At 40.0% G+C, this 19,960-nt stretch overlaps 1 protein-coding gene across 2 annotated transcripts in view; it reads right to left on the bottom strand.

The window, feature by feature from the left end:
• The window catches only part of LOC117397949 (zinc finger matrin-type protein 4), a 90,659-nt gene that overhangs the window by 22,621 nt on the left and 48,078 nt on the right, over positions 1 to 19,960 (bottom strand). For both annotated transcript variants that reach the window (XM_059013592.1, XM_059013593.1), the window contains exons 4-5: positions 14,212 to 14,365; positions 2,705 to 2,926 (exon numbers count right to left, since the gene is read on the bottom strand). In XM_059013592.1, coding sequence (XP_058869575.1) covers positions 2,705 to 2,926; positions 14,212 to 14,365 — 376 coding nt within the window. The remainder of the gene's footprint in view (positions 1 to 2,704; positions 2,927 to 14,211; positions 14,366 to 19,960) is intronic.

Genomic DNA, 19,960 nt, shown 5'->3' with positions numbered 1-19,960 from the left:
GACGTCCCAGGAGGAAGGCAGGAGCAAGTTACAGGTACACACAAGTATGCAGTAAGCACACAGTGTCACGATCCAAGTATTCTTGTATTCACCTCACATCACAAGGCTGGTTCAAGTGATCAAAAAGCAATCTCGAAATGAAAGTGGCACTGTGGATCTGAGTTCTGTGGGTAGTTTATTCCAGTCTGAGAGGGCAGCAAAAGCAGAAGCTGGTATTTTTAAATATTTATGTAAGAAATACATCAGGAAATGCAACACTAAACAAATGGGGTGTTTCTTCTATCCACTGCGGGCAATGGCTTTCTTTTCACATTGAGGAAAGTGAAGCCTATTTCTCATGCCACCACACCATACATTGACAGATATTAGGACCTCACAAGGGGTCCTAATACCTCCTGCACAAGAACTGCATTTATTATACACTAGTACAATGTTATACTAAACATGACACAATAACTTGTGCAATAAGGCCTTGACTGCTCTCCTTTACAATTGAATTGTATTTTTTTTTTTGTAGGACTATTCGCATTTCTACAGCTTGGTTTATTGAAAAACAAATGCAATAAAGAAAATTCAATCTCGATCGCTCTGTCGTAATTATTATTTCCAAGTAAAAAAAAAAAAAGAAGATATTGCTACACGCATAAAGCATTTTAAAGCCAACAATACCAAAAAGGAATTGCTTACCAGTTTAAATATGAAGGTCAACATAAAGCTTGGAACAAATCTACTGAAATTGGACACTTTTAACCCTAACCCCAACTCTCCAGTCTTAGAAGCTTCTCCTTTGAAATGTTAATGATTTTCAGATCGAGAAAGCAGGACCAGTGGATATTGTTTTTGGCTCTTCGATTGCAGTCTAACAGTATGAACCATTGACTGTCTGTGCCAATTTAAAGCAGCAGCAAGCATCAATGAAACCAATGAAAACACTCATGTAGACACGACTATGATTTTTCTATTGTCATGATTGCTAGTGTATACATTATATATAGATTGTTTTGTACATGTACCACCTTGAAAGCGGTTGTAAGTGCTTGTACCAATTATTAGTACATGCTTCCTTCACAAAATAGCAATCTTTAAGAGATCTGTGTGTGTGTGTGTGTGCGTGTCTGCGTGTGTGTGTACTTCGTGTGCACAGTGATCTGGAGACAAATGAAAATGGAATCAAAAGGTAAGAATGTGGTTGATTAAGCCAGTAAATATTTATTTACATCCAATTTACCATTCTTGCCCATAAATTAGCTAGTAAATAAGTGGAGAGGCTGGCCGTAGGGAAGCCATGGGCAGGGGTGCAGGATAGCTGCCCTCCCCGTTAGACAAAGCCAAAAAGCAGGTGAAGGCTGGGGAGCAGGAGGCTGGGGAGGAGGAGGCTGGGGAGGAGGAGGCTGGGGAGGAAGAGGCTTGGGAGGAGGAGGCTGGGGAGGAGGAGGCTGGGGAGGTGGAGGCTGGGGAGGAGGAGGCTGGGGAGGAGGAGGCTGGGGAGGTGGATGCTGGGGAGGTGGAGGCTGGAGAGGAGGATGCTTAGCTCAACTGATGGATTTTGAGAATCCTAAAGCTTTTGTTATGGCACATCACAACAAAACTGTGTGATCTTTGAACCAATGATCCAACCGCCTGACTGGTGGAAAAAACTGTAAAAAAAATCTGTGATTTTTGAGAAATGCATATTTGTTTAGCGTAAAACCTGCTGTGATTTGTGGTTTACATTTGTTTTTAAATGTTACCACTGCGGTATCATTCTACCAATGGCAGCCTCATCTCATTATAGCTGCCCTTCTCCAACCATTCTGAATCCCCTTAGTGTGATACAGAACTATTGCAGGGTTAGCACACTGCACTCCCTTTGCAGTGTCTTAGAGAAATGCACTGCAAATTGTTTCAGCAATTGGTCCTCATACTGACAGGAATACCTGAAACACGTGTATGTCAGGCTCAGTGATGCGCTGGTGTGTGTGATTCATTGGGCTTCATCAGTAAAGTGCACTGAAGTGCAGTAATGTCATCAGAGCACACAGCCAGTACAGCTCCAGTTCCCTTGGAGATAACATTGTAAGAAGCTCTGCCCTCCCTTCGCCCTTACACTGGGCTCCCCCTGGGGTGAGGCCACGATCTGATCTGTCAAACCTCAACCTGCAAGGAGAGAAATCCTGTCGGCAGCCACATATTTACCATTCCAATTCCTTGAGGCCTTCAGCTCTGAGAGGGCTGAGTTAGTGGGGAAAAAAAAGTGTTGCATGCGAGGAACAATCTAGTGCATTCTTTTAAATTCATAATGAATTCCAGCATGAATCCCACAGGAATAAGACCTGGATATCTTAAGCACTTCCTCTGAGTTCTGAAGTAATTCATTTTGAATTCAACCCCTGTTAATTCATGTGGATTAAACTACCCATATTCATTCCATGTTCCTTTGTTGATCACATGTATAAGGCAGGCATGAATTCATGCATGAGTTAACACTTCTCCCAGTTCCCTGGTGGGCGAGTAACATGGGATGCTAGCTTGAGAGTTTAGAGTTAGGGGTAGGGTTAGGGATAGAGTTAGGGTTATATCGTTCAAAAAGATTTACCGGTTAAGTACATTGTAACTATGCATAATAACATTGCAATTAAGTGTAAGTCCACATGTATTTGCTAAGTAACTGCTATGTAAATACACAGTAATTAGAGACACTTCATGGAAAGCGTTTCAAAGTTACCTTTGAGCTCCCCCAGGTCTATTGTCTTGCCCAGCTGCTCCAGCAGGTCCGCCCGTGCTGCGTTCTTCTTGTGCTTTTTGCCATCGTAGTGCTGCTGTGCCATGCCCGGGTTGTTGAACCAGGCGTTGCAGAGCTGGCAGTACCGATCAGAGTCTCGCCGCTCCCGGGGCGAAGTGACCGCGGGCATGATCTCTGGGGTCTTCACCGGACTGGGCGGCACCTCTGTGATACAAAACAACACAACTGTCAAAGCATGTATGTCTGGGGCCATTGGACATATTGTCTTGGTTATTTATTTACGGATTAAAAAAATAATAATGATGACTTTTTTTTTTATTATTATTTTTAAATCAAACCATAAAGGTCAAATGCAGAACAAAACAAAAAAGAGGGGAAAAAGAAAAAAACAAACAGTTTATGAATAAGTAAGAGTGGGGGCTCTCAAAATAAAAAGGAAATAGTAAATACTGTGAGCGAGTGCACGTTAGCATATCCAAAGTTCTGCATGCATAACATGAACATATTCTTCATGGTGGAAGCAGCAGCTGACCAAGCGGTCTCTTCCCTTGCACTGGCATGATGTCATCTAGCAGCGCTTCTCTGTCAGCTGCAGAGTGCAACCCCATACAGGTTTAGAGGTGTCTCAGTCAACACCCAGCCATGTAGAGTGGTGCCTTATTTTAACAATACAGACAGATAAGTAATCTAAGTAATTACTTTAAGACCAGCAGTGCAGTCCTAAATCTGAAGGTACCGGAACACCTCTAAAATATAGATGTTCTTAAACAAGAATTCACATTTTATTTGCATACTGAACTTCTAGTAAGTATTTCCACAAAGTGTCTTTCTCCATCTTGTCATCGATCACCGGACAGCACTGCACGATAAAGCAAATAACATTTTGATACAGAAACATACGTATTCGAAACCCGCAGAATGAGAGAAGCAACCATTTACTAATCAGAGGAGTCCAGGTGCCACTCCTTATTTTAATCTGAATCCTTTTCTTCATTAATAAATTATGATTCCCTCGGGGCACATTGAAGAATGAAAAATAAGGGTGTTTTATACAATAGTTGGTATCGAAACACCCTCTCCCTATCTCATTTCATTTCTGTCTTTGAACAAAAATGGTCCCTCGTTCAATGAATATTTGATCTTAATATTTGTCATACAACTAGCCCATTAGGACCATCCCATGTATAGAGATCCACTACATATCATGACCTGCATATTGCAATACACATTGCACCATGACATCGGTGTATCGTCACAGCCCTATTGGACAGAAAGACACACTGTTTGATGATCTACTTATATCTGCAGTCGAGGATTTTCAGACCAACTGTGAAGGCACTATAATGCCTCTGCAGATTACCTTTAGGACAAACAAATATTGCACTTGTGCAGCATTTAGGCCAGGTATTGAAGTCTACCGTTATTAAATATTGTAGGCGATATCAAAGTTGCAGTTCAGATGTGCAAATGGTAAAAGTTGGGCTTAAATGCTGACATGAGAATGCTTCTAGAGCTTGCTTCTAAAGAGTTAAGCCTCTTTTGAAAATGCACAGAACTAGTAGGCTGGTGACTAAATTGAAGTATGAATGTGGGCTTGACAATAACCAGGCACTGTGTACAGCAACAATACAGACTGGTCCCTGGGAGCTCCATGGCAACACACAGACACAACTAAAAACAGCGTCCTAGCAACCACGCTTGACATTCCAATTATTATATTCTATATTAAAGTAGTCAATTACACCCACAGGTAGAATCAAATGAGCGGACTGTCTTTGATCCTGTGGTTTCTATTCGAATGAAAAGGATGAGGGGAGCCTAGCTGTTTGCTTGGCTTACTTTTTACACAAGGCACAATTTAATCTGAGAAATTGGACATGAGAATTGCGTGTTGCCGTTGTGGCAGCGGATTTAAAAAAAGAAAAAAAAAACAAGAAAAGTGAAAAAAAAGAATGCAGCAATTTTCTGTTCGTTTCAAGGGATTCTTCTTCTTGGATATAATTAGAAAGGGTCACACTATTGTGTAAAGCCTTAGAAGACAGTCTGCATTGTGCGGATTCCTAATTGCTGCTATATTAATCTGCTTGCCTTCATGACCTTGCTGTGTCGCAGTTGTTGTTGACTTGGTTTCTGTGAAGCTGATATTGAGATCATACCCAGCACAGTATGTCTGTATAGTTATTTTAGCTCAGCTCACCGCTACCACCCCCGCGCTGACTCGGGAGCGGTGAAGACGAGCACACGCTGTCCTCTGAAGCGTGTGCCATCAGCCGACCGCTTTTTTTCACACTGCAGACTCACCATGCAGCCACACAAGAGCTACAGCGTCGGAGGACAACGCAGTTCTGGCCAGCTTACAGGCAAGCCTGCAGGCACCCGACCAGACTACAGGGGTCGCTGGTGCACGGTGAACCAAGAACACCCTGGCCGACCTAACCCTCCCACCCCCCGAACAGCGCACGGCCAATTCTGCACCGCCCCCTGGGAGCTCCCGTCCTCGGTCGGCAAAGGAATAGCCTGGACTCGAACTCGCGACGTCCAGACTATAGGGAGCATCCTGCACTCTACGCGAGTGCTTTTACTGGATGCGCCACTCGGGAGCCCTTTGGTTGGGGGATTTCCATTGACTACATAAGTTTTTTTACCCGAAGCTGGTGCAAGTACCGGATAAATATCTAAAACTTTGCACAGTAATTTTGCATTTGCTATGCATTTACCAAGGTTTACCCTGGTTTGCCATGCTTATTAATATGCTTTACCCTACTCAATATTATTTACAATGCTTACCTATGCTTCACCATACTGTAATTGTGCTTTATTTGCCATTGAAAACTTTTATAAGGGGAATGTGAATGACAGAGAACATACCACTTGTCAGGTAATTCAGGGTATTACACTGGTATTAAAGCAGTTTCCCTATGCTAGTGGTTTATCCCACTATATGCCTTAGGGTAGAGTTTATTACTGTTATCGTTTTAAATGTGGATGATCTAATTAATAGCATCATTTTCCGTTACAGTTGACTGATAGCTATACTGCATGGAATGATCTAGTTTAATTGCTTTTTTTTGTAATGGCCTCTTTTCAAAGATGGGCAATGTGTGGCATGTAATGGTTATTTCAGATATGAAAATAGATTAACTCAATGTGGTGGATGATGTGACCAGCCTTCTCCTACCAGTGAAACTTACAGAAATAACCAATGCGGGTTACAGTTTTCTGAAGTTAGCATTCAAGCATTATGAATCTAGGGTAACCGCTAACACTGTCTCTAATTACTTTGTATTTACATAGTAGTTACAAAGTAAATACATGTTTACTTACACATAATTACAATGTTATTAAGCATAGTTACAGTTTACTTAATGTGTACATCTTTTTGCACGACATAAGTAACACTATTGTAACAGAAAAGGGTTAGGGTTAGAGTTAGGGTTAGGGTTGGGTTTTGAGTTAAGTTTACAGTCAGGTTTAGAGATAGGGTTAGGGTTATATCATGCAAAAAGTGTACACATTAAGTACATTGTAACTATGCATAATAACATTGTATACACATGTATTTACTAAGTAACTTCTACGTAAATACACAGTAATTAGAGACACTTAATGTAAAGTCTTATTGAATCCAGCATTCCAGCAATGCTGGTTTTCAGCACGGCGTAGTTGGAATATTATTTTTCTAGAATTTGCTCCCATTCTGAGTTTTGCTTCTCTGTCTTTATCTTGTTTTGAGATGAGCTTGTCTGGAGAATCCTAACTGCCAGCACTGAACAGCCTTCCTCATTCCATTCAAATCGGGTGACAATGTGACTTTTTAACAAGCCCCACCAACTCTACATATATACAGACTGAGAGTCGGTGGGGGCGAGTTGAAAGGTTACATGGTCACATGATTTGAATGGAATGAACAGGGCTGCTGGCCCCGGCAAGCAGAATTCTCCAGGCAAAGCCCAGAACTCAGACCCACTCGGAATGACTGTAAACACCACAAGCATACAGAATAAGGTGAAATCGGTGTGCATTTCATTACACTCTTAACAAATCAAAAAACCTTACCCTTTTAATATGATTCAATTTAACACAAAGTCATTATTTAAGAAAATCGCTCGATTTATAAAGCTACTCAATGTTAATCCGACAGGGTTTTAGTTTTTTTAAAGGTACGTTTGAATTAAATCAGGTTTAACCATTCAGGGGGTAGAAATCATGTTTTAACCCCTAATCCAGAAATGAGGGTAACGATTGTTCTGTTGAGAAATGCACCCGAGAACAAAGCCCCTTTTTCAAAGCAAAAGGTTTCTTGTGATATTTTATGAACTAGGTCAGAGCTTCAGCACAGCTTGAGCTGCAAGCTGTGTAGAACATTTTCTGTGGAGAGTTTTAAACCTTAAAAAAAAAACAGTGAAAGGGCACATTTCAAAATGTTTAATCCCAAGGCACTAAAATGACCAGTCCCCAGGGCATCACTCCCCTTTGTAGATATTGTTAGTCCTCCTAGTCTACCAAAATAAAACATAAAAAAGTATGCAGTTCTGTGAAGTGAAATTTGTTCAGGAAACTCATGCGATATATTATTTATTAAAGCGTACACTAGACCACACTACTACATTATATATATTTTACACTACATTCTATGGCCTTTGACCTCAGTATTCGAGGTACCCCTGCCCATAAAATAGCTCACAGATGTACAGTAGTGTGTAAAAATATTTGAACACCCCATTGCTTCAGTTGTTTTGATTTGTTGTGCATAAGAAATCAAACCACTGGAACTGAAACTGTGTGATTATCCAATTTAATGGATGACTTTAATAGACCACCCGTGGAATTAATTTCAAATAGTAAGAGAAAAGGAACACACAGTCACACACGGTAAAATGCACGAGACTTTTCAGAAGTTGTTTAAGATGCCTGATTAAAGCACAAAGTGGTCTAACATTTTCACAAGCGTGCCTACTGTTTCTTTATCAGTGACTACTGACCACAAATTCTCACACCTGGAGGTATTCACACAGGTAGGCATATAAAGAACATACATGACCAATTTTGAGGTGTTCTAATACATTTGCACACGACTGTATGCAACATGTGTGCAGGCTGACAGCCACCACTATTGTATGACCATCGCCAACCACAGACAAATTCATCAATGCTGCTAGTCTTCTTCTCAGACAGAAACCAAAAAAAATGTGTATTTCCTACCAGCATGCATTGAGGCAGCAGTGCTTTGTAAACTTATTTTTTTATCTTTGGGATTTGTTGCATTCAACTAGGTGGGAAACAGTGCGTCACAAACTGCTGCACTGGCAATTTTCTCTTTTATTTATTTATTTTTTTCCACTTGCTCTGACCGTGTTTGCTTGGTGAGCCGGGCCTGTCGTTCTGGTCTTGCTCACCACTGCGTGCCACCCTTCACGCATTTCACTTATCAAGTGCAGACATGCAGAGAACACGCTGCACAGCTTTGCATGTTTAATCGTAGTTTAGTGCAGTTATAACGTGGAGGGCAGTGGTACTCAACTCCGGCCCTCAAGATCGAATCCAGTCCAGGTTTTTACTCCAAGCAGGTTCTAATGTAGCTGCTAAGAGGCAATAAACTAATTCAGGACCAGGTTGGAATAAAGACCAGGACTGGAATAAATCTCGAGGGCCAGAGTTGAGTAGGGTATAAGAGATGCCATTTCACACACGTCTCTTATTAAAAGCTCAGGTTCATTTTGCAGCCCTCTCACTCAAACTGCATGAGATGACATCTCGTATACAGTAAGAGACACCCCTGCATGCAATGTATTAACTTGTACATTCACTGTGCATCTGCTACCTGCTACACAGGACATGAATCTGGAGTTAATGAGCCTGTCACAAGTAAACTACCCCACAAGATAAAATCCCATTATTAGATATTAATCGTGGTAGATGGGTTGGTAGACCATTCACTGTATTCATCTACAACTTACTAATATAATCATTATGTTTAAGAATGGTTGCAAGGGTCATTAGTCAGAATCATAATAATAGAACTGGAGGATGCTGCAGTATAATTATGGCTTCCAATCCCAAAGTCTATGTCATGTTTTCTATGTGTGAGATTTGACCTTCAATTTCTGTGGGTGCGATGGTACATACATTACAGAACATCTATAGCGCTGCTGTGCAATTATAATCATATTATATAGCTACGTGATACACACAGTGTATGAGGCAGTATTGTGTCTTCTTAACAGATAACCAAGGTGAATGCCATTATGCCTCTATTATACTACCCCACACTTTTTATATTTAACAGATAAAACCTTCCTTGGTTTCGGCTGTCGGATAATCATTTCCAGAGGACAAATTTTAGAATGAGGTTCTGCAAGGTGTATAATTGTACAGCAAATAAATTAATCTTAATAAAAGGAACAGTTGCATTTTCGTTTGCTTTTCACCCAAAACAGAAAGTACTGCTTACTGAAAATAGTCTATTAAGCTATTAAGCGTTGCGAATCATAATCTAAGCTGACTCAGGGAATCCTGCAGAACACAAATAATATCATATCATTTTATTCAAGCTGACAATCAGACGCCCACAATGCACCTGGTAACTCCTGGATTAACCCTTTTATTGCCAACCTCTACAGACCTGAGTTTCTAGAGTGTAAATCGGACTGAGCAACTGTAAATAATAACTCTTATAGTTAAAAACTATTTAGAATAACAATCTGAAAGAAAAGAGCTTCCAAAGTGAATTTAACTTGTTACATAACTATAAAATGTGCATCCGATGAAAATGATACAAAGTATATCTTTAAGAGGTTTCCACTGTATTGCATTGTAAAACATTTCTCTGGTTCACAGGCTAAGCAAACATGCCCCAGAGGTCCACTGGTGGAACCCCTGCAGATTCCATGCTTAGTAAAGACCCCAGCGAGTCAACACTGCTTAATATTGACTGAGCCTCAGCAAGATCAACAGGGCCTTGTTGGAAGCCTCAGTATGCGAGGAGCTTAATGCCAGCAGACTGCCACCTCACTAACCCTTCTTATGAAAAAATCAATAATACAATCCTGCAGACGCCACGAATACATCCAGAATTTATCTTTCTGACATCTCCTGTTCACTATGAATAAATCACTGTCTGACTCTCTGAGAAAACAAAATACACACACGCACAAGCAATAAATATTTATCGAGCTGCACCAAAACATATTCTGACACCTAAGTTTTAAAAAAGCTATCTTTTTTCATATCTATCAAAACTTGAATTCTTAAGAAAAAAAATTCATCGAGATTGAAGAAGAGGAATGCAATCAATAGTGGTATACAATTGCCACGTAGTTTGGCGAAACTGAAAAATGACTTTAAGTGAAAGTGATTCTAACAGCTTTGATGTAAAAAGAAAGACTGTGTTATTTTAACCAATACATGACAATTGAATAAACAGGTAAACTTCCAAATATACTGCAACGAGAAAGTCAAAGACAGTAACACTTTTTTTTGTTTTTTTAAAACCATGGCTATTGAAACTTTAGGGAAGGGGTCTCCGACCCTTGTCCTGGAGAGCTACTGGGACTGCTGGTTTTCGTTTCAAACAATCTCTCAGTTACTTAATTGCACCAATTATTGGCTTAATTAGTTAAGATTAATAGGTGTTCCAGATCTTTAGCCACTGATGATGTAAAGACACCTATAAAACATGCTGGATAGGGGCTCTCCAGGACCAGGGCTGGAGACCCCTGCTTTAGGGCAACTGAAATATTATCAGATCCTTATAAAGATTGGTTCTTTTTCCCTAGTTCAACCATTTACAATTACAGCACTCTTTCAATAGTTATTAACCATAGTTTATCCTGGTTTGCCATGTTCATTAATATGCTTTCCCATACATCGCTATTCTTTACCATGCTTACCTATGCTTTACCAAAAGGGTGTCCAATCCCGGTCCTGGAGGACCATTCCACTCCAGGTTTAACAGGTAACATGAGATAATGAACTACTTTAGGGTCTAGATTAATTGGTTCAATTAAACAAGAACAGGGTTGGAACAAAGACCAGGAGTGGAATAACCCGACTTTGACCACCCCTGCTTTACCACGATGCTTTATTACACTTTGCTGTGCTTTTACTATGGTAAACTTTTAGATGTTTTATTTCCACACGCGTTATACAAACGTCTTCAATGATTTTGTATTGCCAGCAGTAAGCAGTGGCAGAGCCTCACTGCACTGTAACACTGTAACCAAGGCATTGCTTGTGTGACGCCACTATAAAAGCAGATGGAGAATTACAGCACCCCGACGCATACGCTTAGAATAAAGTAAAGCCATTTGCTAAAATCAGTGATCAGGGACAGCAGCTTCCTCAAACCAACTGGGAAGGTGCCCACTGTGACTGTGTGATTGATGGGTTTGTCTTCCTTTTCCCACTTGGGTCCTTTGCAACTTTTGTTTCAGAACAATAGCCACAGATGGCTTGTCTAATGAGTGTATCCATCAGAGAAAGAGGCATGTAAAAAGCATGTATTATTATTATTATTATTATTATTATTATTATTATTATTATTATTATTTATTTCTTAGCAGACGCCCTTATCCAATGTATAAGGGGGGGGAAACAATTTTTAACTGCACCAAATGAAACTTGGTTCAAAAACAAAGATATTGGGCGTGCAGATTTTTTTTTTCATATTTTAATACAGTATTTTGTTAACCAGTCACACCTTTTTTTAACCGAAATACACATTTCAGTTTGTGGGGAGCAGCCTGGCACAGTTTCTCTTATAAAAGTTTACCCCGGTAGATCTGCATGGTATTCCTATGGTTATACTATGCATTGCATGTTTTTGAATATGCTTTATCACACCTCTCTGAGCTTTACAGTGCTTCCCTATCCTTTAACATGCTTTCACTTTGCTATGCTTTTACAATAGTAAACTTTAATAAGGGGTGTTACACATGGTCCTCACTACAATCTATACATTAGATTGGGGTGCACTGTTACTGTACAGATTCACCTTTACAGACACTATTTGGATCTTGAGAACCATATGACAGCCTAGATTTCAAACCGTATTAGTGTAAACAGTAGAGTTGGGTTTACAACACTGACTGTAATCTTTATAAATATTTGTAAATATGGAGGCCTTACTGTCAGCTGGAATGGTTTTGCCAATACCACGCATACAGATGCAACACAGAAAGACTGAAAAGCAAAAGGCAGGCTATTTTTCAAATGACCTTTTGTAGTAAACATACCAGAATGCTTTATGTGTGGCCATAATCCAGTGACATCACCATGATGCACATCACAGGCTACATGCAGTAAACAAAAAAACTGCCTTCTAGCGAAACAAAACACACAGACACACAGCCCCGAAATATAAAGACAAGAAAAACATTTGACTTTCTAACCTAAGCCATCTCTGAAAGCAGCTTCTAAATGTTTTTATTTTAGCATGCGGGCGCCGTACTCTACTCTGCGCAACCTTCTTTTGGGTCAGTAATTACTCAGCTACGATTGCTTCTTAAAATTAATTTGTTTTGAAAAGTTATGCGCCATTAGTTTTTGTTTTCTTTCTTGCCTCAAAGCCTGTCAGGATGTTTCAAATGAAAGTTTCCAAAACCTCCCTCAAAGTGGAGAGCGAACAGAGCCTGCGGCTACAGCACCCTATGCAGGCCGGCAAAATGATTCTCAACTCAACTCAGCTATGGCCAAACGTTTTGCATCACTCTATACAATTAACCAATTTTGCTGCATGAAGTCAAATGAAACCTGCTGAATAATGTTATGTTAACATATGGAATTACAAGCTAGAACATGCAACGCAAAACTCCATTTGCTGTCCGGACAATCATTGCGTGTCAGAGAACATTAGCAACGCTCAACAGGACAGAGATGAGTAAACTTTGCAAAGCTGCTGTCTGCTGTCAACTGGGATCAAGCTCTCTTCCAGAACAGGTCTCAGAATAGCACTAGGAAGCAATCTGGTAAATATGTCACTTTCTTATTAATGAAGACACTGGAAAAAAAAGTATTTTAGTACTACTATATAAGTATGGCTGTGAATAGGTATGTTGGTGTGGATGTATTGACAGTATGTATTTAGTGATACAGTGTGGAGTAGTAGGGCAGCAGTGTGGAGTAGCGGTTAGGGCTCTGGACTCTTGACCGGAGGGTTGTGGGTTCAATCCCAGGTGGGGGACACTGCTGCTGTACCCTTGAGCAACTTACTTTACCTAGATTGCTCCAGTAAAAACCCAACAGTATAAATGGGCAATTGTATGTAAAAATAATGTGTAAAAAAGAATGTAATTGTATGTAAAAATAATGTGATATCTTGTAACAATTGTAAGTCGCCCTGGATAAGCGTGTCTGCTAAGAAATAAAAAAAAAAAAAAGATTTCTTTCTCAAAGCCTTATATTGAAATGTTTCTTTTAGTACTACAAAACATACCACCATTGAGTGCATGGATGGACTCTTATTGATGTGTTTTCTATTTATTTATCCATAACTTCAAACACTAAATCATAGCGTTTCTACAGTGAAAGATCGTGTACTACGTTCCTGATAGTTTGTCCGCACTTGGAATACTGTGTCCAGTTCCGGTCACCACAACACCAAAGGGACATTGTGGCCTCGAAGAGTCCAAAGAAGAGCAGCCAGACTGATCCCAGCAGGGTTTAAAGGACTGCGATGAAGAAAGGATGAAAGATCAGAAGCTACTTAGCCTGGAACAAAGAAGAATCAGGGGGTACATGTTTAAAGTCTTTAGAATTTTACAAGGAGTTGATATAGTTAACCCAAACTATTACTTTAAGCGCAGTACAGAAACCAGAAGCAGAGGAAATTAAGTGAAGGCAGACTTAGGACAGAGGGAAGGAGACACTTCTTCACACAGAGAGTGGTGAGTGTATAGAACGGGGATCCTTTAAGACCCGACATGACAAAGTTCTGAGATCAATCAGCTAGTAGGAACTGGGCAAGCTTAGATGGGACGAATGGCCTCCTCTTGTTCGTTCATTTTCTTACGTTCTTGTGTTATCAGTTTTAGAAATTTGGAATAACTGAGTTCAAGTTAAAAAAAAAAAAAGCTTAATAAGGACAAGCTTAAATTATCAATGCACTCCTGCCCACATTTCATTATTCAGATTCACCAAATGCTCAGTCCCCCCCGAGGACGGTTTATAAACCCTACAGCCAAAACCCTGCTGTTCCAAAAACAATCCCGTTGCACTTTTTTTTATTTTTCTCTTTCTTCTTCTTTTTAATTTGCTCGTTCTTGACAACCGCGTGGAAAAAAAATAGGAACAGTTGGACAACCGTGTTTTCCAGATTTACAAATATTAAAAGAAAAAAAAGACAACAGCTGAGCTGCTAATTACATCGAGGGAAGTTGTGGACTTAGTGTTTTGTTTTGGCTAAGGTAAATTGCTCTCGTTCAAATGAAAAGTTCTGTGTAGCATTAGAAAAATCCCCTGTGCATTGGTGTTATGCATGGAAGGAGACCTACCTTTTGTTATGGCAGGCTGCTCCCCTAGCAGTAGCTTTAGCCTCTTGGCGTGGATTTTTCCCTGGTAATGAGACTGCGCCACCACTGCTGATGTAAACGACATGTTGCAGAGCGTGCAACATTTGTTCTTGTCCACATCTCCGTCCTCGCTTCCCTGTATTAGGAAAACAAATACCTCTATTAAAAGGAGTATCAACCATTGCTGGGGTCTATTCAATTGATATAAAAAGTGGTGGATGATCTAAGCAAAAACAACAACAGTGAACCAAAATATAGTAAATGCAAGATAAATGATAAAAATAAAAAATGTAATACCAAGTACTTTAAAAATAGTAGCGAAAGAAGGAGTCGGTATTAAGATCTCTGCGTGTGTTCGCATTGTGCTCTGCAATTTGATCTGAATTATTGTATGCAGATTGTCTTATGCAGGTTACCAACTGTGAGCATCTTCTGACACCCTGCTGCTAGTTCCAGCTGTAGTGTGATTCTGCTTTCAATTCACAGGGGTCAACAGTCTCCAGCATTGAGAAAGAGGACATATTATGGGGCTCTGTCACTTGTTTTACAGCAGAACTGACACTTTTTTTTTAAAAAGCATTCTCTGTTGCATTTCATACCCGCATCCCTGTTTGTTTAGTAAATCTCCAATTTAAAAACAAATTGAAGATTCCTGGAATCTGTACAGTACAGCATTGGCCAATTATGTCTGAGCTGCCAGACTGGAAAAAAAAAGAAAAGAAAAAATGATATGAGACCTGTCTAAAACTACTCTAAACAATAAAATAAAGTTACAGGACACTGTTGTTAAAGTCAATTCCACATACACAATATTGCTGACACTATTCAATTACTCTATCCATCTAGATATTATAAAAGGCTCACCAAGGCTCATCTCAATTCCTGACACCTTATGCTTGATACCCTAACAGTCTCCAGTGGTTCAGTATTTGGTATCAATGACCGCACAAGGAAGCTACAGTGGGATGAGACTGCCTTTGGTTGTACCGCAGTGCTAAAATGTCTGTATTTTCACAAACCAATGGTTTCACAATTATTATTTATTTCTTAGCAGACGTATCCCCTTATACAATTGTTACAAGATATCACATTATTTTTACATACAATTACATTATTTTTACATACAATTACTCATTTATACAGTTGGGTTTTCACTGGAGCAATCTAGGTAAAGTACCTTGCTCAAGGGTACAGCAGCAGTGTCCCCCCACCTGGGATTGAACCCACGACCCTCCGGTCAAGAGTCCAGATCCCAAACCACTACTCCACACTGCTGCCCCTAATGATCACACTCACGCACTTGCACTCAAAGACACATGCATTCAAACACATCCATCTTCTAAGCCATGACCTTCAAAATGGTGTCCTTGGCTTGTACAGTTAATAGATAAAATCAGTACAGGGTTCCCACATCGTAAAATGTATTCAATTATACTACGTAAGATTACTGGAGTGCTGTGGTAGCTAATGCAGTTAAGGTATCGAACAAGTTGCAAAATCAAATCCTACCGGAGACCGCACAGTATCCTAGATTTACAACCACTCTTAAGACACAATTAGCAGTTCCTGAGTTCATTTATAGAGAACGATTTGAAATGAAGAATCCGTTTTAATTCCATTTGTGTTTAAGTGACTGCATATAATTGATTCCTTTGAAAGCTGCCTACTCGCTGATTACAAAGCGATCACCTTCCTGAAGTATAATTATCAACCCCTAACCGGTATTTTAAATATCTTCTTTTCGTTGTCTTGGGATCTTTAAAGTTTGCTTTGTACACATTTCATATCAATGACACTTACGAGAGCACGTTGCACCCTATGCATTAGTTTAGCCCTAAGAGAAGACAAAGTGCTCTTCACTGAGTTACTGCTTCCAGCAGCACCAATCTAACTGGTCTTTAAGGAAATATCTTAACATGCCCAATAAAAAAAAACAGTAACACTTTAAATTGAGTGTCTCTAATCGCTGTGCATTTACATAGAAGTTACATTGTTTCAGAAGAAATGCAATGCCACAGAACTAGTTAGAGAAATGCCTTTATCGCTGTATTTACTGAGGAGTGGGCTTTATGGTACTGGATGCTTGGTATTCAGTATTTTTTTCTAGTGTTTTATACACTAAAACAAGCCGACGATAATTTGATTTCTCCTCCAGGGAAACCTAATGGAGTTTCGGATATATGTCAGTGTTGTGTGGACTGAATTAATGGCACTAAAACAACCCTACAATTTATCAGAAACAACATCTAATTAATGGAAAGGGCATGTGGAGACCTCACAGCAGATAACATCGGCAAAGACCAATATTGGCAAAATGATCAATCTTTTGTTAGGCAACAGGGCTGTGCGTCAGTGACGCTATTTGTATTTCTCTAATACATTTAAGAAGCAATACAATGAGTGCGATTGCACGCAGCGAATTCCCAGTTCAAGTTAATCTTATTTTAGGAGCCAGGCCAGTGTGTGTAATAAAAATCAAAGTGCTTTTCAAAAACGCCAAGGCAACTTGACATCACAATGCTCAGAAATTAAGCTGCCAGTGTGAATGAGGAGTCATCTCATGCATTGTTTGCTTCATGCCACAAGTCAGTGACAAATAGACTTTTGTCTTCGTTCAAGCAACGGATCATAGAATGTGGTTTTGTGGAATGAGACAAAAGCAGGTACGCATGGGATTGTATATGCTAGCCTTCAGTTCTCCAATAGCATGTGCAGCACTTGCTAACCCTTTTTTTTAAATCATTGGGTTATTTTTATGTTTAGGACACAGACATTTCAGACAAAATTGCCGGTAGCTCACATTTCAAGCGCCTCTGAGGCTAATTACTGTCTGTGTCCACGCCACCATCTAACTACTGCATTACCACCAGCTGTGCTTTTAACAATTTCTGTGTCTCACAATGAGTGGCGAAGTAGCAAGGAAAAACTGAAGGACCAAACAGGACAAAACTGAAATGTGACGGCTTAAACACAGCATTGTCGCAACACACTAATTCAATTTAAAAATGTTAGGATATAGGAGGATACTTCATTTAATAGTCTGGAAAAATGGCCCTTGTCAGCCCCAGAAATGATCCTTGACAAAACGCAATTTAGCCCCAGTAATCAGGACATGAATAATACTGCCCATAAAATGTTTGATGGGTTTTGGAGTTTGCAATGTTCAGATCAATTTCGTTAGGAATGAAATGTAAATGGTGCTGTCCGCTGTGCCATCTTCTAGTTTTGCTGTATTTTTTTTTATTGCTTATTGACTTTACCATGATAAATCAGACATTACTCTAGAATAAAACAGCTCAGTAAATTCAGATGCATCCCTAGCAGCTCCTAAATGCTACTGGTAAAGCCATAATAAGAAACAAGTTTGCAGTAACCCACCCTACCTGTCATTTTAACCCCTACTAAAATATTTTTTCAACAAAGAAACAAATCTCAGAAGTCCCAAGTTTCATCAACTTGAATGCTGGGGGGTGGGGTCGAGGGGATCTGAATCTGTACAGACAGTTTCTGCCCAGAAGGTCCCACTACCAACCGAATTGCTTCTTTACACCTAGGAGCTCTCCAGCGGGTACCAGCAAGCTACCAGCCCCTAGTGTGCTTTGAGCTCACCGGTAACCTGGCCTGTAAGGTGAGAAGAAATAGTCACTGACAATTTTGCCTCCCTAGCTTGAAGGAGCAAAAGAGTCAATGCGACGCTACCAGTGGAATCCCTAGTGAAGAACACTAGGGATTTTGTACAGCCAGGACACAAGCCTGGGCTCCACTGGGACAGCACCTACAAGAAGAAGAAGAAGAAGAAGAAGAAGAAGAAGAAGAAGAAGAAGAAGAAGAAGAATGGCAACTTGATTATCCCAAGTTCCCAAGTAATCTGAAAATACCCTGGTAACCATGGCGGTCTATTGAAATGTGAAGGAGGCTTTTTGATTGAGAATTACATATGAAAACTTTTACTGCAGTACTGTAATTTTTTTTTTAACACAGTTAGAATGAAAAAGAGTTCTGGTTCAGTCTCTATACCTCAAGTCTGCTTGAGATGGTTCATTTATACTCTTTAGAAAAATGATTTCATTTGCACTCTCACACTAGGGTTCCGCATTTGAAACATTTCTAGTCTGTTTCATAATTTTTTTTTGCATTTTCAATTTTGCACTCTGTTGTCTAGGATGACACATGAACACTTAAGAGATAGATTTACAACCTGTAGCACATGCACTTTATTTTCTGTGCCAGGATAAAATAGAAATATGGTAACAGATACTGCATAATGTTTTTATTTACAAGTATTCTTCTGAGTCCTTTATTCTCTGGCTCAGTAGTTATGTTATAGCTGGTTCAGAGATTTCAATTACCCAGCTGGTACTGTATTTGTGTATTGAGATCCCAGATACAATGCAGTCGGATAGCGTTACTTGTCTATTGAAGAAAGCCAATGCAGTGGTGCATAAAATTGAAGTTAGTCCTTGTTCAGCAAAGACACATCACCACCTGATCAATATGCAACGATGAGCTCCAGTTTGTTCTTTTTGTTGGAAATGCACCGAGGAGACAAAACTCACACATAATTATACTTATTAATTTTGTTGGAGGTTTTAATGGATTAAGCAACTGAAATCAGTTAAATAAATGTATTCACTGAAACAGCTGTTGGAGCTTTATTTGACTTTCTGGGGCTACGATTCCACATTCCAGACCGCCCAAGTGACCCGCATTTCACAGGTCAGACCCGCAAATTGACATTAAAACCTGCACACGCCGTGACAGCCATTGTACAACCCACAAAATAAAACTGATATGTAAGATCACTGTGTGGGTGATGTAAAAAAAACTGAAGTTTGTTATTACTAACACTTCATTCATTGATGGGTTCTTAATTCAAGTTACAAATGATATCATTTTTAATGAACCCATGTTGTTTTCTTTTATTGATTCGAATTGCAATCATTTAAGTTAAATTAATCATCATCCAAAATGTTCTCGAGGAAGGTCAGTTCAGTGGGCGTCCTCTGATCCCACAACCAAACCAATCACGTCTTTACACCCAGCTCTGCAGCGGATGTTGGCGTGTTACAGGATCCTGGTGGGCAAAGGTCAGCCTTGCAAGTGTCCTCTGTAGCTTGATGAGGAGAAACAGTTCCTGGCGGTTTTGCCTCACTTACCTGTGAGAGTGACCGAGCCAATACACTTCCATTCCTAGTGAAGATCTGCAACTTGGCACAGTCAGGACATGAACCTGTGCGCTATCTCGACTACCATGCAGTCGTGCCTTTACCAGGTGAGCTTTTCAGGGACCCCTCAAACTGGCTCCTTTTTCTTACTAGTTTTATGCAGTTACAATTATTATATTCTTCCCTGTGAACGTGCCTTTGATCTGCTTGGGGACTAATAAACACAGCTGGTAACATGTTTGCCTTTCCTTCCCCCTGGATGAAGCCTTTTTGCAACACAAGCATATGGAGTAACAGAGTGAATGCACATTTCCAGGCGTATCTGCATTTCTACAAGGAGCTCCAGGCATCGGCTTAGCTAAGGATGCTACAGGCTTTGTTACACTGCCATAAGGGCTGCCATTGCCCTTAGTATTCAGAGCATTCAGAATATGGGTAAGGCACAGCAAGGCACAAAAATGTGATAACTCTGGCGCCCAGCAGGGAGGTAATGGATTGAGGTAAGATATAAATCCTTTCCTTGCTGATCATTGGATGTACTGTTTATCGAGGGACAAATAAGAAAC

The sequence above is a fragment of the Acipenser ruthenus genome, chromosome 46 (genome assembly GCF_902713425.1).
Source record: "Acipenser ruthenus chromosome 46, fAciRut3.2 maternal haplotype, whole genome shotgun sequence".
Taxonomy (NCBI): domain Eukaryota; kingdom Metazoa; phylum Chordata; class Actinopteri; order Acipenseriformes; family Acipenseridae; genus Acipenser; species Acipenser ruthenus.
The sequence above is the reverse complement of the archived record's forward strand: the minus strand, read 5'-3'. Positions and strand labels throughout refer to the sequence as shown.